The sequence below is a fragment of the Ailuropoda melanoleuca genome, chromosome 13 (genome assembly GCF_002007445.2).
Source record: "Ailuropoda melanoleuca isolate Jingjing chromosome 13, ASM200744v2, whole genome shotgun sequence".
NCBI lineage: Eukaryota > Metazoa > Chordata > Mammalia > Carnivora > Ursidae > Ailuropoda > Ailuropoda melanoleuca.
In genome coordinates this window covers 69,300,431-69,327,168 of record NC_048230.1, presented here as the reverse complement: position 1 = coordinate 69,327,168, position 26,738 = coordinate 69,300,431, and the positions used below count along the sequence as shown (strand labels likewise).

Here is a 26,738-nt window from a genome sequence, read left to right as displayed (position 1 = left end):
GAGACAGTTATATTTTAATTATCTTCGTCCTAGACAGATTAGAATTAGTCACAACCTGTACATAAATCCTCTATGACTGGGAGAGTAAAGTCTAGTTTTAGCTTAAGAAGAGACGCAGCACAGAAAAGGATTGGATTTTGTCACATCCCTAAGTTTAGGCTTTTTTTGCTAAAACTGCATAAAAGCATGTGTCAAGACAACTCAGACCATGATTGTCCTAGAAGCTGATAGCAGGGCTGCACTTCATTCTGGGCCGCTCACATCTGGGAATTACCATTGGAAAAATGTCTTTGTGCTTCTTTCTCACAGACATCTGCTTTGGAGGGGAAATTTTAAGGTTTCTAAGCAAGTGGGGAAGGCCTAGAAACAAACACTTCAAAGTGCAGATTGTGTTTTTTTTCTTTTGATGTATTCTGATGGGAATTCTGTGACATTTAAACATAAATCTCTGGATTTTCCTCTCTGGAAGCTGGTACCAGTTTTCTCCTTTGTAAGAAAAGCTGTAGCTCTTTAAAAGATGAAGAAATTCACTTTGACTACAAAACATCTGAGAAGAGAGAACAGCTGGTCTTCAAGGTAGGAAAAACACTTGTCAAATGTTTTTGTGCCTCCTATGGGGTAACTCAGCATTTTACAATTTCCTCCTTCCTGTCGCTGAGTCAAATAGCCACTACAAGACAAACAGTTGTTTCCCTGCCCCCCCCCGCCCCCCCCAAGAAGTCCCAATAGAAAGGTTGGGTTTTCTTGCTTTCTAAGCTGTCCTTGCTTGTCTTCCCTCCTCAGGCTTGCTGGAATTTTACTCCTTTGGGGTTAAATGTAGTCGGTGGAGTATAGGGAAACTTGAAGCTTCTACTGTTAAACTCTTTCTTTTTAAATTTGCTCAGGTGGATGTACTGTTCTTCTATGCAAAAGAAAGAAAGAAAAAAAAAAGAAAGAAAGTCGGGATGCCTGGGTGGCTCAGTCGATTAAGCGTCTACTAAGCGTCTGCCTTTGGCTCAGGTCATGATTGCGGGGTCCTAGGATAGAGTCTCCCTCTGCCTACTGCTCCCCCTGTTTGTGCACTCTCTCTCTCTGACAAATAAATAAAATCTTAAAACAAAACAAAACAAAACACCACTAGAGCGTGAGACTATAAAGGGTTAGCACAAAGGTGTTTTTGGGGTGATAGAATTGTTCTTCATCCTAATTGTGGGGGTGACTACACAAATCTATACACATATTAAAGCTCACAGGACTGTAGGCCTAAAAAAAGTCTTTGAAAGAGTATGTTATTTGAAAGGTATATTCATCATACTCTAGGAATAGTTTACATTTTCTCATACCCTCATCCTTTAATAAGAGGTTTAAAATTAAGGAATCAATACACTCATATTTGTGAATAAAAATTATCCTTGTCAAGCTACCAAAAATATGTAGTTTTAACTGGAAATAAGATGTGCAAGAAAAATATTTTCTTCTTCTGAGTCATATCATGAGATATGAAAATCAAATTGGTCCCTTAAGAAAGATGAGATTAGAATTGACAAGGTCATCACCTATAGATTTAGGAGGTAAATGTTTTAGGGCTGGAACAAGGTTAGCACTTGGTCAGTGCAAGCAAGCCAGGGATTTGGGAATAAAGAGAACAATCCAGGGACTTGCTAGGCTATTTATTTACAAACTGAATTTTTGACCCTTCTCATTATTGCCTGTGCCCTACCCTTAAGGTTTGATCTTTCTTTTTCTGTCCTTTTGGAGTTTGGTTCTATTTCCTAAAGATCTACCAGGAACCCTAGTCAGACCCAATTCTGTTAGTTTAACAATATGAGAAGTTCAGAGGGTTAAGCATACTCACTGCTTGAGCTTTTACCCTTCATGTTTCCTATCCTCCAGTCCCCTCTCTGAGATGACGAGCCCCTCTCCATCCTTCTGGATTTCAATTCTAGTTTTTCCTCTGGGGAAGCTTCTCTGACATTCCCTATGTGCTACCAATCAGTCTTTCACACTTCACTCTATTTTAACACTTAAAAGCTGTATGTCAACCTTGTTTATTAGACAGGGAATTCCCTCAGGGTAGAGGTTTTCATTCATATTTATGTCCCCAGACACTGGTGCCTAAGTGTCCATTGAATGGCTGGCTGGCTGGCTGGCTGGATGGATGGACAAACAAATCAACAAGTCAATGAAAGTCATTCTACTAAAGGAAAAACAAATCAACAACTTTCTCTAAGATCACCAGTGACTTCCAAATCGCTAAAATTGCTAAAAGACAATTTTCTGTCCTTATCATGCCTGAACTTTCTGGAACATTGGACACTACAGAATATTGTCTCCTTCTTGAAATTCCCCTTGTCTCTTGGCTTTAATGACAAGTCTCTCTTGGCTGTCCTTGTCCTTCTCTGTGTACTCCTCGGTTTCCTTTACTGACTTCCTTCTCCGTGGCACCTTCGATATTAGAATACTCCACACTTCTATTTTCCACTCTCTCTCTCTCTCTCTTTTTTTCAGTATGTGCTCCCTGGATGACCTAATCAATGGCTTCAGACTCTGCAGCTAGGGCACAGGGGTACAAGAGCCCCTGGCTCTGGGGCTCCCAGACCAGGTTTGGCCACACACTGCTGACAAAATCCAAAGACTGAGAAACAAGTGGTGGTAAAACAAGAAAGGAATTTATTTCAGTGAGGCCAGCACCGGAAGACAGTGGACTAATGTCTTAAAGACTGTTTCCAAAGTGCTGAAAATACTTCCAGGTTTATATTAGGAAAATGTGGGACAGAAGTCCGTGGGTACATGCAGGTGGGAAGTGAAGGTCAAGTTGATCATTGTCTTGGGGCCAGTTATGGGCAGGAGTTTTGCTGGCTCAAGGCAGTCCTTATTGCTTGAGGGGATTGTTTTATTTCCCATCAGGGGACATTTTGTCCTCAGGGTCTTTTGCCTGAGTTAAGAGGTAAGTTGGAGAGAAGAATTTAATCAATTAGAAAGTTTGCAGTCAAAATGGAGGTAGATAAAGTCTTCTTTCTACTCTGTACTCATGCTTCTGAAATCTCCACCTCTAATTCATTTATTCCATCTGAGCATGAGACAGATATACACAACTATCTATGCCCATAAAGACCCCATCCTTAATTATGCCCTAAGCCAAGCTCCTTATCTCCCCTGTCCTGTCCAGCTCCCAGTCTATGTTTTTGTTCATCAATTCCCAACTTGGGGAATGACACCACCGTTCAGACTATCACCATCCTCCTTTCCTCCCTTTCTAATTGCTTATCAAGTCATGTTGATTTTATTCCCATGGTATGTTTTGACTCTAAATCCTGTTATTGGAGAGACAACTCAGGTAGAGTTCAGCAATCTTCCTGAACTAAGATAGAGCTGGAGATCCAGGGAGGCCAAAGCAGCTAGAATTCACAGAGCACAGTTTTGAGAAGAGGGCCATACAGAGACAGAACACTCCAGAGATCTACAGAGAATCTCCCTTGAGTCTTCAACTAAATACCAATCAGAACATGATTTGAGGAAACTACCTGAGGCTGGGTAAAGTACCACTGTAAAAGAGCAAAGAAAATAATCTTCAGATTACCACCTCCAATAAGACAAAATTCACAATGTCTGGCATCCAATAAAAGTTACCAGCATGCAAAGAAGCAGGAAAATATGATGCATAATGAGGAGGAAAACAGTCAATATAAACAGATCAAGAATTGCACAGGAGTTAGAATTACTAGACATATGTAACAATTGTTGTAGCTATATTCCATATGTTCAAGAAGTTAGATGAAAGATTGAAAATGTTGAGTAGCGGTATGGATGTTCGGCAGTATGTGGCTGAAACTGGTCTGTTTGGGAGCCCCAGAGCCAGGGGCTCTTGTACCCCTGTGCCCTAGCTGCAGAGTCTGAAGCCATTGATTAGGTCATCCAGGGAGCACATACTGAAAAAAAGAGAGAGAGAGAGAGAGTGGAAAATAGAAGTGTGGAGTATTCTAATATTGAAGGTGCCACGGAGAAGGAAGTCAGTAAAGGAAACCGAGGAGTACACAGAGAAGGACAAGGACAGCCAAGAGAGACTTGTCATTAAAGCCAAGAGACAAGGGGAATTTCAAGAAGGAGACAATATTCTGTAGTGTCCAATGTTCCAGAAAGTTCAGGCATGATAAGGACAGAAAATTGTCTTTTAGCAATTTTAGCGATTTGGAAGTCACTGGTGATCTTAGAGAAAGTTGTTGATTTGTTTTTCCTTTAGTAGAATGACTTTCATTGACTTGTTGATTTGTTTGTCCATCCATCCATCCATCCATCCATCCATCCATCCATCCTTCCATCCATCCATCGTGTGTGGGAACTGAAACCCTGGAATGGGTGAGATGACCCAAAGAGAGTGTATGAAGCTGGAAGAAAATAGCGAACTCATCATCATCATCGTCGTCGTCACCATCTTCATTCTCCTAACCATTTACTGAATGATTTTTACTATGTGCCAGGCATAGTGTTACAGGATCACAGGGTTCTTGTCTCACAGAGTTGAAGAATGAATCTCATGGACACAAAAGGGTGAAATGAAGTGAAAGTTTATTAAGTGAAGATGAGAGCAGAAAGGAAAGAAGAAAGCTCTCTAGAATGAATGGGGTCCCAAATGGGTTGCCATTGAGGGCTTTTAGTGGCAGTCTTTTATTGAGAACTGACTGGGAAGCTTGTGGCCTTGAGTTTCTTGTGCCATCTTGGTTTGAGCATGGACTATTGATAACACCCTTAATGACTTACTTTTTTGAGATTTGGTCATTTTCTGTGATACATTGTTGCTGCCAAAAAAAAAAAAAATACTCCCTAACATCCAAGGCCAGGTGGTCTGTTTTCTTATCTCTGGTTCACTCTGGCTTAGTGCTTCTGCCTGCCAGGAGTAGTCTTAGAGCCCAGCCAAGGGCCCCCTATCTCTCCCTGCCCATACCTTAACCCTTTCCTTATTCAATAGTGCCAAGTACTTTATATGCATTATCTCATTTAACCTTCACAAAGACCTTAAAAGTTTAGGTGCTCTGGAACCTTTGGCAATGCCAACATTTAGAAGGCTGGCAGATGAGGGTGCTGTCTATCAAGTGAGTCTGAAAAGAGAGCCATCAGAGAAACAGAACAAGGAAAGGGATGATGTAATAGAAACCAAAGCAGGACTGTGTTTTGGGAAGAGAGAGGTCAGCAGTGCCACATGCTGCAAAGATGCCAAGGAATCGGGGTGCCTGGGTAGGTTGAGTGTCTGACTCTTGATTTTAGCTCATGTCATGATCTCAGGGTCATGAGATTGAGCCCTGCATTGGGCTCTGTGTGTGTGGAGTCTGCTTGAGATTCTCTCTCTCCCTGTCTCCTCAGCCCCTCCCCCCACTTGTGCTCTCTCACACTCTCTTTCAAATAAATAAATAAAATCTTTAAAAATATATAGAAGGGGGAGTCGTAGGGAAAAGGAGAAAAGAACAATAGAAAAGACGAGACTGAAGAGCTTAGCCAGTGTCTTATTTCCAGAAAGAAGGTAAGAATAGAAGAGAGAGAAAGGATGGGGCAAGGTGTGAGCAAGAGGTCTAGTGGAAGAGGAATGGGGAGGGACTCGTAGGTTCAAAGAAAGGAGTAGAAGAGACAAAAAGAACTTAGGGGAGTTTCCTACTAGGGGGTTCTGTTTTGGTCTTAAAAGTAAGAGGCATATGATAATTGTCTTTCTCTGCTTGACTTATTTCGTTTAGCATTATCTCCTCCAGTCCCGTCCATGTTGCAGCAGATGTTGAGAAATCGTTCTTTTTGATGGCTGACTAACATAATATAATAAAACATTATTATTAATTTTAAAAAGTAAGAGGCAAAGTCATCTGCTGCAAATTAGGTGTGCAGGGGCCTTGAAGAGGGCAAGTAAAATTTGTAATGTGGGACATAACTACTTATATTCAAAACATTTTATCTGATCTTCTGAAGACTCTCTGCTGAAGACTTTAATCAGAGTTGAAAACAGCAGGAAATATATCCTAATAGCTTCTCCTCTTTTGCAAAAAGCATGTACCCAGACTCTCTACACAGATCCCTGGCTAATAAGATTTGGGTATGGGTTTTTCTCCGTACAGGGGAATGGGAAAAGGCAGTATATAGAGGAGTAAAAATCATGAATATAGATAGAGCAAAATCATGAATGGATGTTGAGTTCTATTTAATTTTTTGATACATATTGAGATGATTATATAGTTTGGAATTACATAAATAAAGTTTCTTTTTTCTTTTTTTAATTTAAATTTTAGTTAGTTAACGTACAATGAAATATTGGTTTCTGCAGTAGAATTCAGTGATTCGTTACTTACATACAATACCCAGTGCTCATCACAAGTGCCCTCTTTAATATCCATCACCCATCTAGTCCATCCCCCACCCACACATAAATAAAGTTTCTAATGTGGGACCATTCCTGTGGTAATATCCTTCTTGATCATGAAATTGAATTTGATTTGTTTATATTTTATCTGGGATTTTTGCAACTATGTTCATGGATAAGATCAGCCTGTAATTTTTTTCTTCTCTTACTGTCCTTGTTTTGTTAGCTTAAAGGGTATGCTAGTCCTATAAGCTAGCATGATGTGTCAACATGTTTAACAACTTTTTTTCATCATTGATTCTTGCACTCCCCTACTCCCTTCTTGGTTTTGATTCTGGTTTGAGTACATTCCTTCATAGTTCTTTCAGTAAGAGTGTTTTGATGGTAAATGTTCTAAGTCTCTATAGGTCTTTATTTTTTTTTAAAGATTTTATTTATTTATTTGACACAGAGAGAGAGAGAGCACCCAAGCACAAACAGGTAGAGTGGCAGGCAGAGGGAGAGGGAGAAGCAGATTCCCCTCTGAGCAGGGAGCATGACACGGGGCTCCCCCAGCACCCTGGGATCATGACCTAAGCTGAAGGCAGATGCTTAACTGACTGAACCACGCAGGCGCCCTCTGTAAGTCTTTAAATACATTTATTTCGCTTTTACTTTGAAATTATAGTTTGTCTAGGTATAGACTTTTAGGTTTACCCAGTCCATGGACACCTCTGTGTTTGATCAGTTCTAAACCCCCTTTTATGTTAATTTCTCAGTTCAACATTCCTGAACTACAAAGATAGTATGCATTTGAAACACATGGTTAATGTGGTACATGCTTGGAGGAGCAGTTTCTCTCCAGTATCTCTTTCCTATCCACAGTACTGGCTTTTGGGCCATAATTTCCTTGCAACCCCAGGGTGCCAGAAATAAAGGAATAGGGGTGTAGCTACTTTGGAAAACAGTTTGACAGCTTCTCAAAATGTTAAATTTAGAGTTACCATATGAACCAGCAATTCTACCCAAGAAAAATGAAAACACATGTCTGCATAAAAACTACCCAAGTATATAATTCATAGTTCTGCCACTAACTAGCTTGAGTGAATAACGTAACTGCTCAGGGTTAAAGTTTTTTTTTAATATGTAAAAAGAAACATATATTTAAATTATCTGAAAGAGCTCTTCTAATAATAAAGTTCTGTAAAGTGGAAATGGAGATAAAATTGGAGTTGCATTGGTTAGTAAAGGTCTCCCACAGTCATATGTGCTCAAGGTTAGAAGATAGAAAGTATTTAGCATGCTTATTTGTCTCATTTGTCCTTAGAGAGAGAACAAAGCCTCCCTAGAATATCTTTCACTAGAAGAGCTAGAAAGCTCCTTGGCTGCTGAAGGAAAGACACTATGAACTCCAGAATACTGTCAGGACAGCTTTCAAGTCCAATGGAATGATTATACAGGTTAGTAGAAGGAAGATAACTTACAGAGGGAAGAAAATTCTTTTGTGTGCATCATGCTCTGTGTTAATTACTTTATATAGCGATCTCATTTACTCTTTATGTATAATGTAGATTTATTGTACCGATTTTTTAAATGTAAATTTTTGGATAGAGAGAAAATTGAGGCTCACAGAGTTTAAGTGATTTGAAAGCCCATATTCTTATCATAGCTCATCCCATCTCTATCCAGAGAGTAAAAATCTTCCATGGAACTTTCCTACTCCTTCCATAGAAACTTCCTTGACCATCTTGGCCCACAGATTTCTTCTTCTGCCCTTCTCTAGTGCAAGTTACCTACACTATCAATCTCACACCTATAATTTTTCACAATGTTGGTTATATTTGATTCATTTATTAATAAGTAAGCATTTATTGAATAGCCACTATTGAATCACACGAGGCAGTAGGGATACACAGATGAATGACACAGTCCTTGCCTCCAGGAGTTAAAATCTAGTGGAGAAGACAACACCATTAGCAGTTTACTCACACCCCAGTCACTCTCTCTACTTCTGGCTCCCCCAGCCTGGAACACTCCCATTTTAGCTGTCAGGGGGGAAAAAATCATACTAGTGAGCCTGAAAGTAGCAAAACTAAGTTTTAAGGAAAAGAAGAATTTTAATTAATGAATTACAGTAGCACACACTCCATTAGCATCAAGGAAAAACACAGAGGAGGGAATGATTGACTGAAAAACTTAAATTTTCCTAAGCAATAGGACCCTTCCCAGGCAGAGGGGATTTGAATCCAGCTCCCAGACCCATGACGAGTTCAAAATGGCTGGTGTCACCTTAACCCATCCCACAGTAGGGCGAAAAGGTCTTATCACTTGCTAGTAACTAGGCATAACTTCAGGAGCAAGATTCTATTTCAGCTGCTGTTCTAGCCAGTTATGCTACTAACAACATGTTCCTAAGATAGTCTTCTTGAATGCAATGATAACTTTCTAGTAGATGGTGAAGGTCCTCAGATAAAAGTTATGTGAGCAGGGTGCCTGGGTGGCACAGCGGTTAAACGTCTGCCTTCGGCTCAGGGCGTGATCCCGGTGTTATGGGATCGAGCCCCACATCAGGCTCTTCTGCTATGAGCCTGCTTCTTCCTCTCCCACTCCCCCTGCTTGTGTTCCCTCTCTCGCTGGCTGTCTCTATCTCTGTCGAATAAATAAATAAAATCTTTAAAAAAAAAAAGTTATGTGAGCAAAGTTTGATACATAAAAAAGATTCTGCCAGGGGTGCCTGGATGGCTCAGTCAGTTAAACATTGGCTCTTGATTTTGGCTCAGGTCACGATCTCAGGGTCCTGAGATCGAGCCCCTTGGGGCTCTGCACTCAGCAAGGAGTCTGCTTGAGGATTTTTTTCTGTCTCCCTCGGCTCCTCCCCCCCACGCACACGTGCACTCTTTCACTCTCTCTTTCTGAAATAAATAAATAAATCTTTTTAAAAAAAATTTAAAAACTAAAAAAGAAAAGAAAAGATTCTGCCCAGCTTTGGTTTCTTTCTGGTTCTTTTAGCCAGTCTGGATCTTGTTCTCTAGCAATTATAAGTTGCATTTTTTTTTTTCCTTCGGTTTCATGTTCGAAGATACTGAGTCAATCCAATTTAATGAGTACCTTCAATGTGCAAAGCAATATGATAGATACTTAAAGGAAATAAACATGAGTAAGAGGATTCCTGATTCAAAGAGCTGTGAGTCATGTAAATAATTATCTAGAACATGGACCTGATAATGTTATGTTCTTGTGACAAGTACTTTTGCTCTCAAGAGCCCTATATATCAGCCAGATATATGACCACATACATTCCACCCCATACTGTAAGATAAAAATCACCGCTGTCTTCAAGGTTCTGGGCTGAGCTATGTTAATGAGTCCAGGTCTTGCCTACTAATAGGCTTGTCCCAGAAATGAACATTGCAAGCATTCTCTGAAGTAGAGCTAAATTCAGACAGAGTATCTCTTGGTCTTACCATTGTAATCTGAGAAAGAGAGAGACCAATCCTTGTTATTTTCTAGGGTATTCACCCGATATCCTTCCTAGATGTGGCCTCAAGGAATATTTCTTTTTTTTTTTTTTAAAGATTTTATTTATTTATTTGACAGAGAGAGACAGCCAGCAAGAGAGGGAACACAAGCAGGGGGAGTGGGAGAGGAAGAAGCAGGCTCATAGCGGAGGAGCCTGATGTGGGGCTCGATCCCATAACGCCGGGATCACGCCCTGAGCCGAAGGCAGACGCTCAACCGCTGTGCCACCCAGGCGCCCCTCAAGGAATATTTCAACCCAAGCCTTATACCACCTATGAAGCAAGAGGTGAGGCAGGCGAATAGATTTTCTCTAAAATGTAGAAGGTAGGGTTAAATAAGGAACTGGAATTTACTGAGCATTTACCATGTACTACACATATCATATCTCGTTTAAAGTTCACATTAACACTGTGGAGTATCATTGTCCCTATTTTACATCTGGGGAAGTGAAGGCCCAAAGAGGTTAAGTAACTTGTTAAGGTCACATAGTTACTAAGTGGTATTGATTCAACTTGGAGAATGGCACTGGATGAAGTCCTAATTAAGAAATCTGTTGGAGGCACCTGGCTGGCTCAGTCAGTAGAGTATGCAACTCTTGATCTCAGGATTGTGGGTTGAAGCCCTATGTTGGGCATAGAGAAAGAGAAAGAAAAGAAAGAAAGAAAGAAAGAAAGAAAGAAAGAAAGAAAGAAAGAAAGAAAGAAAGAAAGAAAGAAGGGAGGGAGGGAGGAGAGGGAGGGAGGGAAGAGAGGGAGGGAGGGAGGGGAAGGGGAAGAGGAAGGGGTGAAAGGAAGGAATCTGTTAGTTTCTGCCTGTAACAGGGATCTGTCGTGGCTAAATGATGTTTCAAATTATCAAACTGCTCCAAAGCCATGGACAGGAAGCCCCTACACACAGGCTCAACTCCGGGGAGACCCAGACAATGCCTGAAATTCAGCTGCACCAAATCCTTTTGGTGTCCAAAATTAAGTTTTGTGCATTTTAATTTCAGGCTACTTCCATATTAGAAATGTGATAGAAAAGTAGCCTTAAAGCAAAATAACTCACACCAGGGAAACTCCTGCCGAGTTGTAACACCGTGGGACGTAGAGATCCTTGAGGCAGAGGAGGCCACGGAGCAGGAGAATATAGAGGCCTCTTAGCCCTGAAAGCGCTGAAGATCTGGGAGGCCAGAGAAAGCGGTCTGAGGGGTGGCTCCACAGCTTGAGGTTATTTACAGCTCAGAGCTGCATAAAAAGGAGTGGGAAGGGAGGGGAGTCACCGAACCAAAGCTTGGTCTCTGAGTTCACTGACCCTTCCCACTCAGCAATTTCCACAGGTAAGTCCAAAAGAGAATTACTCCAGGAATCTGACAGTTTAACGCCACTCTGCTGGTAGAAGGATTTCATCACCAAAATCGGAAAGAAAATGGACTGATGGCGATGATGTGATTTACTAATGAGGTCAACTTATTTTTCTGCAAGGAGCTTGGCAGGAATTCTCTAAAACAATAGATAACCCCCAAATCCTTTATATCTAACTTTGAGGTTTGGGTTGGCATTTGGCAGCAGTGAGGTTCCTCATTATGTTTAACTTGGGTTGAAAATCAAAATGTGTAGTCTTTAGGAATGCACTGATTAATGAATGAGAGGAACAAAGAGGAACTAATTGGTCCTTTAGATGTTGCCATCAATGATCCACAATGAGAAGGGGAGTCATAAATAAATAATTTTAGCCATAGAAGTTGGTTCTTTGTTAGAATCTGGGCACAGGGCCTCAGCACTAAACTAGGGTGGGCAGTAAGATTCATTGACCAGAAGACTTTTGAAATCTTTTCCATAGCTAGTTTATACCCTTTCAGAGAGGAGTTTATTTTCAATCTCTGTTTTCCTTTGGCATCAAAAGTCCCTTTTCGGAAGAAAAGTAAATTCCCTGCTCCAGACTAGGACAAAGAATGTAAGGTTTGTTAGTTTCATCTCTGTCTACAGGCCTAATAACTTTAAGGTGGACTTCCTCAGGGCTGAGGGTCTAATGATGGTGTTTTCACTTTTCTCTTAGGATGGCCTTGGAATTTCCTAAACTGACTTTGAGAGACTCAGATATTTTGTTTTATAAATAATAGTTACAGAGTTTATCTATCCATCACTCATGTTATCTGTGCAAAATCAAGAAAATATACTTGAATGGATATAAACTTAGAGTACCAGTCCCTTATGTATGGCAGATAAGGAGTGTTCCTTGATGATTTAAATGCGAGACACACTGGAACATTTCATTATGCGAAGGAGCCTACTTTGAAGTTGTTCCACCACTTGAAAATGGGACAGGACCATTGCAAGAGTAAAGAAAGTTATTTATCAAAAGCCAGGTCTCCCACGTTCAAAAGAGGAGAAAGAATTATCCTTTTCAAGGTTTAGTCCTTAGAACCAATTCTACATTGCTGGTTATGGCATTTCCATACCTTGTTTAGACTTTAGGCTGAGCCTGTATCGCTTGGAGTTGGGAGATAAGGGAGTACCTTTCAGAAAACCTGTCTTCCTCTTGGACTCCTAGGGTCCTATAATAATAATACCATTTTGCTCTAATACCATTTTATTCAGTCAGTCAGCTCCAGGTATCTATTGAGCAACTACTATGGATGCCATCCTATCCTAGGTGCCAGAGACGATGCAAAAAAAAGAAATCTTACAAAATTTACAAAATGTTATAAAAGGGTTTACACAAACTTGTAACTGAACTGAAGTTGGCCTTTGAAGATCCTCTATTTGGTTTTGTTGATTTACTTCTAGTAGCTAGTAGCCCCAGTTTTAGCTCCCACATCCCATGCCTGATTTACTCTCATGAATCAAAACCTTGTTTCCAAATTTTAGGGCATGTACCAGTGATAGTACACGAGATGACATTGAGTTATACAGGACATAATTTTTAGGTTGTAAACGGACAAGCATAAAATAACAAAGAATCATATCATGAGAAAATAATTCCCTTTGCAGTCCTCTTTCAAGCCTGAATTACATGTGGAAGAAATTCTCATTTGGGCTTAATATATCATGAACATAATCCAACACTTACTAATCTCCTTTTCAACCAATAAAATGGACCTCAGGCCAGGAGGTGTTTTTTGTTTTGTTTTTGTTTTTGTTTTAATCTGGCAACAGTAGCTATTTAGAATTTAATGACACTGCTTTATTCATTTTTCTTTCCTAGGATTATATTCTTTTTATGCCAAATGAACTGATATGAGATAAATTGTCCTCTCCCGTAGCCTGTAGCCCTTCCTAAGCTGGGGTTGGTGGACTGCTGCCTTTAGGACACATAGAAGCAGACAGACTACCTCTGCTTCTGGAGACAAGCTACCTGTAGAGCTTCTGTCAGCTCTGCCACTGTCCCTCCATGTCAGCTCTGCCACTGTCCCTCCACAGCCTTTCTAACCCAGAGTCACAGGCCGGTTCTGCTCTTGCCAGGGAGTGTAGGCAAGAGTTTCAAGTCCCTTTAGGATCCTACTCTGTCGTGTTAACCCAGAGCTTCGAGTCAATAGCTGGGAATTTCCTCTGTGACACAGTGTGGGGTGGGGGCAAGTGCTGGGTCCCACATCCTGTCCATCCGATGGATTGAATCTATTGCAGCCTTGGCATCATTACAATCACCCCTGACTTTACCAGTTGCTTTACAGAACTCCCCAAATGAGAACTGAGTAAGGTATAGATATGAAAGCAGTTAGTAAATGCCAAAGCCCCAGAAAAATATATAAGACAATTCTACCAAAGGTTTCCTTGCCCAGAGTTTAGTCCCTGGATCTCTGTCCTTTTCTTTGTTCCTAATCTCCTTGGGAATTTCATCTGTTCCCCAGGTTTTAATTATGATCTATATGCAAATTAACACCAATGATCTGCATGTCTGGCTTATATCTCTCCCAAAAAATTTAGCTTTTATTTCTAACAGATTTCTAGATATTTCTATTTCAGTGTATCCCAGAGATGTTTTAGAAAACAGAACTCAACTCCTTCATCACTAAGCCCTGCTCTTCCTTTGGAATTGAGCATCTAATTGGTAATACCATCAGCCACATAGTCACCTGAGCTAGACACTGGAGAGCGTTCCTTGATTTTTCCTTTGCTTCATCCCCTTGCATCCAAGGCCCTTAGATCTGTTGTTTCTTCCCCAAACTCACTAATTCAGGTGCTTATTTTACTTTCTCCTATATGATTCTGCTTTAAGTTAGACTATTTTCCCTGGTCTCCTTGTCTCCAGATATGTTCCATCAGTCTCCTTTCCACACCGCTGCTAATGTATTTGCAAAAAAATTAAATCTGACCATATGTATCTCCTATTTAAAACCCTTCAGCAGCTCTACAGGGTCTGATCCAGGCTCCATTATCTAATATGTGTAAAGGCCTTCCTGTCTGCTTCTTCTGACCCTTAGGGCCCCTCTTGCCCCCACCTTTGTTTCCCTCATCATCATCTTATGCTATTGCTGGCTTTTCTGTCTTAAATGTGGTCTCCTTCTGTTGTCAACCCCCTGACCCCACATAGATAATATTATTCATCATTTAAGATTCACCCCAGACATCACTTTTCCGAGGAAGGAAGCCTGCCCTGATTAGTCCCATCCCCGGGTCCATTACGTGCTTACATATCTTATGTATACCTCTATCAATGCACAGACCTCATTGATTATTGTTATTTATCATCTCATATAATTATACGTATATGTCTTTTTTCCTGAACTGTAAGCTCTTTGCAGAGACAATATCTTTATATCCTCCATTTCTAGTATAGTGCATAGCATAAACTAAGTCCCCAATAATTGTTTGAATGATTGAATGTCAGAAAAGTATTCATAGATTTAAAAAAATGTCTTTAATAGTAGAAGCAAAAAATTATTTTCAGCTAAACCTCAGTTACCTGACGTTCTCTTGCCCCAAATCCCTGAGCATTTTAGCTAGTGAATGAACTGAATTGATTTTGCTGAATATATTCATGCCAAAATTACATAGGGACATTGCAAAAAGACGTTTCTTAGACATTTCAGTGCCCAGTTTGGTGATTATAGATCTTGACTTCTCCTCTTGTTTCCACACTTCTGGGTCTCCAAAGAGTTCCAGCTGGAAGAGACACACCCATCTCAGACATTCTTCTTGCCAGACCAAGTGAGGGGGAGCAGAGCTCTGGTGTGGCCACCTGGGGGCAGTGCAGACTTCCAGATGGGTTTCACAGCTGAGCTTGGGGAGTCCCCGTCCTGAGCAATCCCAACCTTGTGTGCCACTCTGCCCAGCAACCTATCCTCCCACTTCTTTGGGATATCCTTGGCCAAGTCTACCTGTGATTCAGGCTCCCGCTGAATTGGTAAGAGAGGGACCGGACCAGAATAGGCATGTTTCACAGAGCAGCACACACACTCATACACACATATTCTGGAACACTTCAACTTCCAACTCCTGAGAGACAGGTTAACAAATCAAATTGGAGGTTTTTTGGAGCCAAGAAACCTAAATACTTTAAAGGAAGGGGTGGAGGCTGGTGTTAAGCACTGTTAACAGTTAAAGCTTTGTTCCATGGCATACTGGTCATGGAAACATCACATTTCTTTAGTTTTCTAGATTAAATATCCTTGGTTCCCATCCACCAATGGGTACACAATCCAATGTTGGTCCTTTTTCAGGGGCTTATAGGCGTTTGGGGAAACTCTCTAATCAGTGCCTGCCACCCTTGGAACTCTTTGCCCAGGACAATTGTCTATTCTAGGACCTTTTCTCTAAGCCTAGCTAGGGCATGGAGACTTCTGCCAAGGCTCCCAAGTAGCAGTGCCTTGCTCACCTCCCTGAGCACACAGTCCACCCTATTCAAGGTTCTGTCATCCCAGGGGAACTGTGGGAGAATGGGAGCAGGACCTGGCTGTACAAGAAGACTGCCATGCCCTTTAGCACCATTCACACCAGAGCTAGGCTCAGGAGATTTCTCTCTCCTCTGTGCTCCTCTAATCCTAAAAGCACTTCCTTCTCTTAGTAACAACAGCTTTGGAACCTCTGAGACTCTGCACCAGATTTCAAAAACAAAAGCCTGTTGAATTGGTTTGTTTGTTTTCCAGAGGTGAGAAAAGTCCTGATCTCCAGAACGAAAGGCCCTGGTCACTCTTTTGGGATGGGGAGTATAGAGAAAGGTAGGAATGATTCATTCTTTCACAAAGAAAAAAATGGGTGATATCACGAAAAATAAGACCATTAATTCCTCAACAGGTTAGCCAGTCAAACACTGAAAAACAGCCTATCTCATACCTTGTTCCCAGAATGTGGGGCATCCCCAGGAAGAGGCAGTAGGCCAAACTGTGGAGATCCATACTGAGACTATACCAGCCGCAGACTGAGGAGTGCTTCAGATTGGAAGTAAGCCGCAAATGGCTCTGCCATCTTCTGCTAGGTTAACTGGGGAGGGTGGTGCTGGTACTCCTAGGTTCCAATTCCTGGGAGCTGGTTTGGTTTAGGCCTTCTCATTTCCTGATCTGAGGAAGGAGTTTGAAGAATCCATGAGAGAATTACCCAAAGATCACATCTAAGCCTTGAATAATGAGCTGAATAGTGGAATAACAGAAGAGAGCCCCCTTGATCATTGATTTCTTTTGCATGAGTTTTTATCTTAATTCATTAAAATATTGTTATTTTGATTACTAAGATTTTTGGCACCCCCTTAAATTTTAAAGATTTTTTATTTTTAAGTAATCTCTACACCCAATGTGGGGCTCAAACTCATAACCCTGAGAACAAGAGTTATGTGCTCCACCAACTGAGCCAGCCAGGCACCCCAACATCGCCTTAAATCTTACACCCTTGATGCATGTCTTGCTTATCTCACCCTAGTCTGTCCATTGGCAGCTGCTCCTGCCTTAGCTACCTGGAGCCCTTGTAGTTTGATAGACATGGGGGGTAGCCTGGGCCTGGTTATGTGTGAGACCCTTGGTAGGACACAATCATCTCACCCTGACCTTGAGTCAGAGTTGGCGGCCCAGTATCCTGGCCTAACACTTCTCCCAGACCCTCAGCTGGACTGCATTGAAGCTACACCTGTGAGGTGCATTGAGACCTCTGGGCATCAAATCAAGAATCCTTTGATTGATTTTGGTCATAGATGAAGAGAACTTGCTAACCACCACCACTCATCAGGGGTCATATAAGATCACTGCAGAATCCACATTGTTCTGATATGACCAAAGCCACATTCTTTAGCATGGCTCATAATAAGACCAGCCCTTCACCATTTCATCCATGTTTCTAGCTTTATCTCTAGCCATTTCATCATGTACACTCTGTTCTCATCTCTGGGAACAATTTGGTCTGCCTGATGTTTTCCAGGCATAACAAGTACTTTCACGCCTCCACGTCCTTGCTTGTGCTGTTTCCTTGCCTGGAATACACTTTATCTCTCTGTCTGATGAATTCTTTACTTATCTTCAAGGCCCAAACCATATGCTATCTCCTCTGTAGTTTCCCCTGAATGTTCCCCTTACTGAATTCCATAACCCTTCTAATAGACTCTGTCCCATTTTCGTGTAGCTGTTTCTTCTGTGTCTCTTTATCGGGCAGCGAATTCAAGGAAATGTCTTGAGAACTCAAGGAAGAGCAACTCCTGATTTTACTTCCTTTCCTCATCCTCTTCAACCTATGAGTTCATTCACCTTTGTATCCGCAGCTCTTAGCACACAGGAAGTACTTAACAAAGGTTTGTTGATTATGATGAAAGCTGGAAGGCATCAGACAAAATGTGGTTGTTCTTTTATTTTCACTTTCTACCCCTTCTCAGAAGATTGGTTACTGGTCCCATCTCCTCTCCTGATCATTTCTGTTCTTTCTAGCCATATGCATACCATTCCAATTTTACTTAGCTTTCCTTGACTAGCTCTCCCTATCCTAACACTCCATTCATTTATTCCATTGTTCAGCACATATTGATTGGACATCCTCTGCTCTGCAGGACTATTCTAGGCACTGAAGATGCAGCAGTGAACAAGAGAGATGGGGTATTTTCATGGAGCTTACATTACAGTTGTATAACTCAGACCAAAACAGGTAAACAAACAAGATAGAGGTATACCGTGGGGATATTGAAGGTTCGGTTCCAGCCTACCATGGTAAATGAGTATCTCAGAGCAAGTCAAATGAATTTTTTGGCTTCAACCATAGTGTAACATAACTATACTGCAATCTATTAAGTGTGCATTATGTCTAAAAAATGTACATACATTAATTAAAAGACATTTTGTTGCTAAAAGAATGCTAACCATAATCTATGCTTTTGGTTAGTCCTGATCTTTTTGCCGGTGGGGGGTCTTGCCTCGGTGTTGATGGCTGCTCACTCAGGGTGCTGATCGCTGAAGGTTGAGGTGATAGTGGCAGTTTCTTAAAGTAAGACAACAATGAAATTTGCTACAACAGTTGACTCTTCCTTTCACAAACAATTTCTCTGTAGTGTGCAATGCTGTTTGATAGCATTTTACCCACAGCTGAACTTCTTTCAAAACTGGAGTCAATCCTCTCAAACCCTGCCACTGCTTTATCAACTAAGTTTATGTGATATTCTAAATTCCTTGTCATCATTTCAACAATCTTCACATCGTCTTTACCAGGAGTAGTTTCCATCTCAAGTAACCTCTTTCTTTACTCATCTGTGAGAAGCAACTCCTCATGCATGTAAGCATCACGGGGTTGCAGCAATCCAGTCATGCCTTCAGCTCCACTTCTTGTTCTCTTGCTATTTCCACCACATCTGCAGTTACTTCCTCCACTGAAGTCTTGAACCCCTCAAACCATGAAGGTTGGAGCCAACTTCTTTCAATTCCCTGTTAATGTTGATATTGTGACCTCTTCCCATGAATCACAAATGTTCTTAATGGCATCTAAAATGTTTAATCCTTTCCAGAAGGTTATTAATTTTCCTAGACCTATCGGAGCAGAGGAATCACTATCTATAGCAGTTACAGTCTTTTTTTTTTTTAAGATTTTATTTATTTATTTGACAGAGAGAGAGGCAGAGAGAGAGGGAACACAAGCAGGGGCAGTGGGAGAGGGAGAAGCAGGCTTTCCACTGAACAGGGAGCCCGATGCGGGGCTAGATCCCAGAACACTGGGATTCTGATCTGAGCCGAAGGCAGACGCTTAACAACTGAGCCACCCAGGCGCCCCTATAGCAGTTACAGTCTTATGAAATGTATTTTTTAAATAATAAGACTTGAAAGTCAAAATTAGTCCTTGATCCATGGGCTACAGAAGGATGCTGTGTTAGCAGGCATGAAAACAACATTAATCTCGTATATCTCCATCGGAGCTCCTGGGTGATCAGGTGCATTGTCAATGAGCAATAATATTTTGAAAGGAATCTTTTTTCTGAGCAGTACATCTCAACAGTGGGCTTTAAATATTCAATAAATCTTGTAAACTGATGTGCTGTCATCCAGGTTTTTTGTTCTGTTTATAGAGCACAGGCAGAGTAAATTTAGCATAATTCTTTTTTTTTTTTTAAGATGCTGTTTATTTGACCCAGGGAGAGAGAGCACAAGTAGGCAGAGTGTCAGGCAGAGGGAAAAGTAGGCTCCCTGCTGAGCAGGGAGCCCACTGTGGGGCTCGATCCCAGGACCCTGGGATCGTGACCTGAGCTGAAGGCAGACACTTAACTGACTGAGCCACCCAGGTGTCCCAGTTTAGCATAATTCTTAAGGGCCCCGGGATTTTTTGAATGATCAGTGAGCACTGGCTTCAACTTAAAGTCACCAGCCTCATTAGCCACTAGCACAAAAGTCAGTCTGTCTTTTGAAGCTTTGCAGCCAGGCATTAACTTCTCTCTAGCTATGAAATTCCTAGATGGCATCTTCTTCTAACACAAGACTGTTCCCTGTAAACTCTGTTGTTTACTGTAGCCACCTTCGTGAATTATCTTAGCCAGATCTCCTGGGTAACTTCCTGCAGTTTCTACATCAGCACTTGCTGCTAAACCCTGCGCTTTCATGTTATGAAGAAACACCTGTTTTCCTTCGACATTTTGAGCAAACCTCTACTCGCTTTGAACTTTTCTTTTACTGCTTCCCCACCTTTCTTGGCCTTCATAGAATTGAAGAGAGTTAGAGCCTTGTTGTGGCTTAGGCTTCGGCTTAAGGGAATGCTGCAGTTGGTTTGATCCTCTATCCAGACCACTAAAACAGGCTCCATATCAACAGTAAGGCTGCTTTGCTTTTGCATCATTTGTGTGTTCACTGAAATAGCGCTTTTAATTTCCTTCAAGAACTTTTTCTTTGCACTCATAACTTGGCTAACTGTTTGATGCAAGAGGCCCAACTTTTGGCCTATCTCACCTTTTTTAAAGATTTTATTTATTTACTTATTTGAGAGGAAATGAAAGTGAGAGATATCACAGAGGGAGAGGGAGAAGCAGACTCCCCACTGAGCCGAGAGCCTGATGCAGGGCTCGATCCCAGGACCCCAAGATCATGACCTGAGCCTAAGGCAGATGCCTAACCGACTGAGCTATCCAGCGCCCCCAATCTCAGCTTTGGAAATGCCTTTCTCACTAAGCTAAATCATTTCACCAGAAGACACAGATGGAAATCTGGCAGGAAAAGTCAGTTCCCTGGACAGACACCCAAAGGTGGCTAAACTTGGAGTCCACCTCTTTGAATCCCAGGAATGTCTCCCCAACCCTACAGCTATTCTGGGTACCTCTCCTCCACACTGCATGTTACCCTCCATTGGGCTTTTATGCCCAGCTGGTGAGAGAGCCCAAAAGATCTGGCATCCTCTCTTAGATGCCAGAGCAGATGCTTAAAGAGGCCAAAGGGCTTCCTGCTACGAAAGACATGAAATGCTCTTAGTTAGTCAGAAGCCAGAATCAAAACCATATGGTTTTCTTTGCAGTAAAGATCACAGGGCCTGAAAAACTAGAGGAAGGCAGGCCAACCAAGGGACAAGCTTTTTTTTTTTTTTTTTTAAGATTTTATTTATTCATTTGACACAGAGAGAGAGACCGCCAGTGAGAGAGGGAACACAAGCAGGAGGAATGGGAGATAAAGAAGCAGGCTCCCAGTGGAAGAGCCTGACGTGGGGCTCGATCCCAGAACTCCAGGATCATGCCCTGAGCCGAAGGCAGACACTTAACAGCCAAGCCACCCAGGTGCCCCAGGGACAAGCTTTTTGGGTGAGGAGGAGGCACCTACCCTAATCCTGGCAGCCCAATACTCAAAAGTATAGCCCTCCTGCCAAGGGGCCTCCTGTCCGTGGACTTCTGGCCCACTCGGACTCTTGTCAGTCCCAGACTGGTGGAAGTTCAAATTATAAAGTCCGGAAGAATGGGACTACTACTCCCTAGAAGATCAGGATTCCCTAAAAGCCCCTGACCAGATGCCCCCCAAATGGAAACTGTTCCTATTTGCTCTTGTCTCTAATGAACTGACATATCCCACATCTTAAAAATATTTAAGAAGCAGCCTTTTATCTGCTTGCTTACCATGTATCTAAATAGATTCAGGTTCTCTAAGAGGAGGTCTTAGATTTTTCCAAGCTGCTCCTGAGGGAGAATCCACAAGAATTAAAAAGAAATTCATGGGCACCTGGGTGGCTCAGGCGGTTAAGCATCTGCCTTCGGCTCAGGTCAAGATCCCGGGGTCCTGTGATCAAGTCCCACATCAGGCTCCCTGCCCTGCAGGGAGTCTGCTTCTCCCTCTCCCCCTCGTCCTACTCATTCTCTCAATCTCTCTCTCTCAAATAATAAATAAATAAAATCTCAAAAAAAAAAAAAAAAAGAAATTCATGCTAATAACCCCTCTACAAGGGTAGACTGTATGGACCCAGTGTGGCGAGCCTGGATTTGGATCTGCTTGGGACTTTAAATGTAAAGGCTTATGTTAGTTCCAGTGGGTTCCCGTCCTTACTGATATGCGAGCAGGGATTATTTATGGACAAACTGGGGAGGAGATGATGCATGCTTGGAACTGGGGTACTAGCAGTGTCTTTTCCTTTGCAGACCAAGACCAGGGCACCTGAGGAAAGGTTGAATCCTAATTCTCACTGTTCACCCACTACCTCCCTGCTCCCCACCGAACCCACAGCTTCAGTGGCTCCCCGCAAAGAGCAGCATTTGTGGGCAAAGATCTATGTTCACATGTCCCCATGTGCATGCAGAAGAGTTTGGGGCAGATGCCTTTGCTTTAGGGCCCAGGCTGACCCATAGATTGAGAAACATTCCAGATAGCCTTTGATATAAGAAAGGGTAGACCCTCAGTGCCTTAGAATTGATAGCCTGTTCCATAAGCCCCTCCCATAATCTCTTCACCCAGGGCAGATCTGCAATATGCTGGCTCGTGGAAGAAAAAGCAGAAGCAAAAAATAAGATAAATAATGGGTTTTCCTAACTTTCTTCTACCACTATTTTCTTGGATGAGAAAGGAAACAAAAAATCCGATAAACAGATGGCTTTCCTTCTGGGCTGCTGTTGAAAGTCAGTGTTTACAAGGTTCTGAGTGATGAGTGATTTGAGGGTAGGACTTTGTCTTAAGCTTCTCAAAGTTGCAAGGTTAACCCCCTCCCTGCTTGCCATATCTCTTGACTTGCTCCACTGTATTTTAAGGTCAAAGCAGAGAGCTAGCTCCTGAAGCCATTGGTTTCCAAACATGCCCCTCAATATTAGCCATCAACGACATGGCTTAAAAACTTCAGACGTGCACTCACAGGAGACTTAGAATAGCTGGAGCCAAGCCTTTGTTCATCTCCTAGTATTATTTCTCATTGCCCTTCAAGGACTACACACAGAACCCAAGGGACTGGCTATTTGGATGAGTTCAGTGAGAGCATTGCCAGTTATATTCTGGTCAGCCACCAAAATAGGATTAAATTAAGTTTCAGACAAGCTTGCCAGAGCATATTACACACTGCTGGGTTGGCAGGATTCTTTTGAAGTTTTTGACTCATGTAAGTTATATTTGTATTTTTATATGTTTTATATTTTCTTGTATAGACCCCATCTTATTTAAGCTTCACTATGCTTTGGAAAAGGAAAGCATGACTGTGGCAATTATTTATAGGTGAGGAAACAGACACAAACAGATTAAATGGCTTGCCCAGATTTATCTAGCTCTGTTACCAGAATCAGGACTAGAACACCAATTTCCTAACTTCCTGTTCAGTGCCTTTTCCATTCCGCCTTTAGAGCAAATATCCTCCAAAAAGTTGCTTTAAGACAGGAGTATTTGGCAGTCATTGGACTCCTTCCTGGTTCCTATTATAATTGTGGGGTCTTCCTTTTTCAAGGCAGAGTTCTGCTTTGCCACAATGTACCCCCCCAGGGTAATATGCTGTTCATGTGCATGGAGCCCCACGATCACGTTACATACCATTATCTCAATTCATTCCCCCGTATCTCCATTGAGGATAGTATTTACCCACATTACTGATAAAGAAGCTGAAACTCAGAAAAAGCAGATAAATTAGCTTAAAATCCCAAAGCTTGTGAGTGGCCGAGCTGAAACCAGGTCTTCTAACATTTTGGTCCTCTTTCTGCTATACCCTAGAGATCCAGAAACATTAGCCATAACTGGAATCAAACATAGATCTTCTCCTCAAGACATGAACATGTTTGTAGCCTTTGCCTCCATAAGTCATATTCTAGGGTTGGGACACCACACAATATGGTAGAGAACCTCCAGTTTCTCCAGAAGTGGCAAATACTCCTCCCACTGGGTATCCACACAGAAATACGTGAGTATGCTCACATGGCATGTGCTACCCCACCTCCCCCTGACAGGGATTTGGTCAGCATCTTGACAGCTTATTTAAACTAACTTGTAGTAACTGGCAGCACAGTATCACTCCCTGGCAGGCTGAGTCATTAAGTCTCTGCAGACTTTGGAAGAGAAAATCATTAGCTGAGACATTCAAGAGCCAGGGGGTTGCAGAGAGGTATGTAATAAATTCCATCCAGATGTTGGGATTGTTTTTTTTTTCTTTTCTTTTTCATTTTCCTTCTTTCTCCCCCCCCCCCCCCCCCCCCCGTCATCACGTTGAAAGAGTGCACAAGTTGTTTTCACTTTATCAGGCGAGGTGGGAAGAACATCATTTCCTTTATTCTTGGGTGGGTCTGCACCAAAGGTGTAAGAGGGCTAACAGATTCTAGGTAATTCATGGTGCCATATAAATTATCAGAGAGCACTTTGTACACATGAAGGAATTATACAGATAGGTAAATAATATTGCACATGCTTCAGCAAAATCCAGTTAGGTCTCCAAGTCCATTCCAATTTACAGCTTCCACACCATTTACTTACGGGGTAGGCAGCCTGTTTTGAAACCCTTCTGAGAAATTATGGCTGTGCAAATTGGTCCAACAAATAGCTGAATGTGCACGTTGCTCTGTTAGAGAGGAAAAGGCAGACCTAGCCATAAGTACTAAATTTGATCTCATGGCCTGGTAGCTTTGTCATGCTTTATGGCTAATAACTGGGTCATTAGGTAATTCGAAAAGTCCTCTCCAGCAGTCCAGGCTCTATCGGGGTTAACTTTTGCTGTGGGGCTAGGATGAAGAAAAACAGATCTTGCTAAGCTACAGCCTCAGTTAACATCCCTTTTACCCCACACCTGAGCTCCTGCTCCCTGGAAGAGAAACCTGAGTCAAGACAGCTGTGGCTGCGGAAAAGGGTTCTTCCCCGCAGTGGCTGCTTCTGACTTCAGGAATGCGGGCATTGAAATAAAAAGCAGGGCTGAGAGAGGATCGGAAAGTAAATGACACTGGGAAATGAGAAACAGGGAAGAAAGGACCTGACTTTCCTCCCCTCAAAAAGAGGTTCACCTTTTCATCTGGACTGGTGAGTCTTAAGAGTTTCAGTCCTTAGGGGCGCCTGGGTACTGCAGTCGTTAAGCGTCTGCCTTCGGCTCAGGGCGTGATCCAGGCGTTGCCCGATCTAGTCCCACATCGGGCTCCTCCGCTGGGAGCCTGCTTCTTCCTCTCCCACTCCCCCTGCCTGTGTTCCCTCTCTCGCTGGCTGTCTCTGTGTCACATAAATAAAAAATAAAATCTTAAAAAAAAAAAATTTTAGTCCTTAGACTACTTGAGCAGGACAAAAGAGTCTTACCTGTTTAGTAGATTAAATAAATAAGCCAGCAAACAAAAGAAAACATTTTTGAGGTGTTTTTGCTGAATTCCTGTCAATTATTTGTAGCTCCCTTTAAACATGCTTGTTTTGGGGCTTTTAAGTTTTGTTTGAAATCCGCAGTGGAAAATATGTTTCAAAGGGGGGGAAAAAACACCCAACACACTTCTACGCCTTGCATTTTGACCCAGCCCACAAAACGATTGGAAGAATCTTTGCAGACCCACCAGAGATCCCTGGATTCATTTGGAGAGTCATTGATCTAAAAACATTTTGATTTCAGAACCCTTCTTTTGACCTGGAATTATCTGTTATAGACCACAGAGAGCTGCTACTGACGACTCCTGGGACAGGGCCCTGTATAGTGAGAGGTGAGCCCCAGTGTGGGAAGAAGAAATCTCTTCTTTCTCTTTCTCAGCGGGTGTTTTGGTATAGTACAATATCTATGCTTAGTGTATATGTAGGTTCAATTTCTTCTCTTCTCCTCCTCCTTCCTCCTTCTCTTTCCTTCCTCCTTTTCATCTTCTATTTTTTGTCTGTTTGTTTGTTTCTTCTATAGTAAAAAATTTCCCAAGTCCTTGGTGCCTAGATGATTTTTGCCTGACACATTTCACTAATTGGAGTTTCGGAATCACAGTTTCTTTTTTGGGTGCAGAATTTTTAAAAAATATCTAAGCACCTAAATTATTGTAAAAGCAGCTGGTCACCAGCACCCCTTGTAGACAGGTGAGATGGTACCAGAGAAGAGAAGGCTTCAGATTTCTACACTTCACTGTGTCAGAACTCGGAGCTCTATTGAGATACATGTAGGAAAGAAGAACCTTCATGGAGGGAGCGGCCATGTAACAATGAGCCGAAAACACGGACAATATGAAGAGCAAGTCCAGGGAGTAATGGAACCATACCCTGGAAGCATGAAGTTACAAATCTCCCAACCAAGCTGAGCCCTGAGAATGAGATAGTTCCTTTGGCCAAACTGCTCTGAAAATAAGGGAAAAGACTCTGACTCACGTTGAAGGTAAGGAGCGTATCTGCCTCTCTTCTGCTTAAACCACCGGGATCTCACTAAGGATCGGGACACTAACACCGATGGCTTAACTTTGGGCACAATCCTCAGCAGAAAGGCCCCAAGCCGGAATTCCAGGGTGGGGAGGTGGGGGACTATAGCCTTTTGATTTGGTCATTCAAACATCTTGTCAGGCAGATGTAGAAAGGAGACTCACCTCGAAGTAAATTGTAGGTTGAAGTATTTGGTTTCTTTATCTGTCAGGTTAAGGCTTTGAAAGGCAGATCTGTGGTCTAGGAAACTACATATGAGAGTTGGAGCTCTGAAAATTCAATAATATAAGGAAATTTATAACCCGGATTGAGACAATTACTTTTAATTGGCTGTTTTACTATCGAGTGCAGTAACCCTCCATTTTGTGTAAGTGGGCCTGGGTTAGAATGCAATCTTTCTGGAAAAAGGGCTGTTTTCTGTTTCTTCAAGATGGCCTAGAGGAATCTCAAAAGTTAAAATAACATAAAACTTGCCATCTCTTGGTTTTACCATGAATGTTTCTTTATTCCAAGCACTTCTGCATATAGGAAAGCATTCTAACAAAGGTGCCATTACAGGCCGGCACCAGGAAGCAAAGAAGCCAAATGTTCAGAGTTGGACAAAACAGCTAAAGAACCAGAGCCACGATACTAGTCCAAAAGAAAGAAGAGTTCTTATGAAAGAGAAATAGAAAATAGGAACCAGGGGCACCTGGGTGGCTCAGTCGTTAGGCGTCTGCCTTAGGCTCAGGGCGTGATCCCAGGGTCCTGGGATTGAGCTCCGCATCA

At 42.1% G+C, this 26,738-nt stretch overlaps 1 protein-coding gene across 13 annotated transcripts in view; it reads left to right on the top strand.

Moving 5' to 3' along the window:
* The window catches only part of ASIP (agouti signaling protein), a 109,110-nt gene that overhangs the window by 28,580 nt on the left and 53,792 nt on the right, over positions 1-26,738 (top strand). For 2 of the 13 annotated variants that reach the window (XM_034640172.1, XM_034640170.1), the window contains exon 1: positions 7,623-7,755. The exons of 7 other annotated variants lie outside the window; for them this stretch is intronic. Coding sequence is in view for 1 of the 6 variants with exons in the window: in XM_034640181.1 (XP_034496072.1) it covers positions 10,089-10,100 (12 nt within the window). In the remaining 5 variants the exon portion in view is untranslated. Of the gene's footprint in view, positions 1-7,622; positions 7,756-10,062; positions 10,101-15,922; positions 15,954-22,348; positions 23,725-26,738 lie in introns of those variants that run through there. 4 more of the 13 variants (XM_034640181.1, XM_034640171.1, XM_034640173.1 and 1 more) reach the window with 4 other exon arrangements.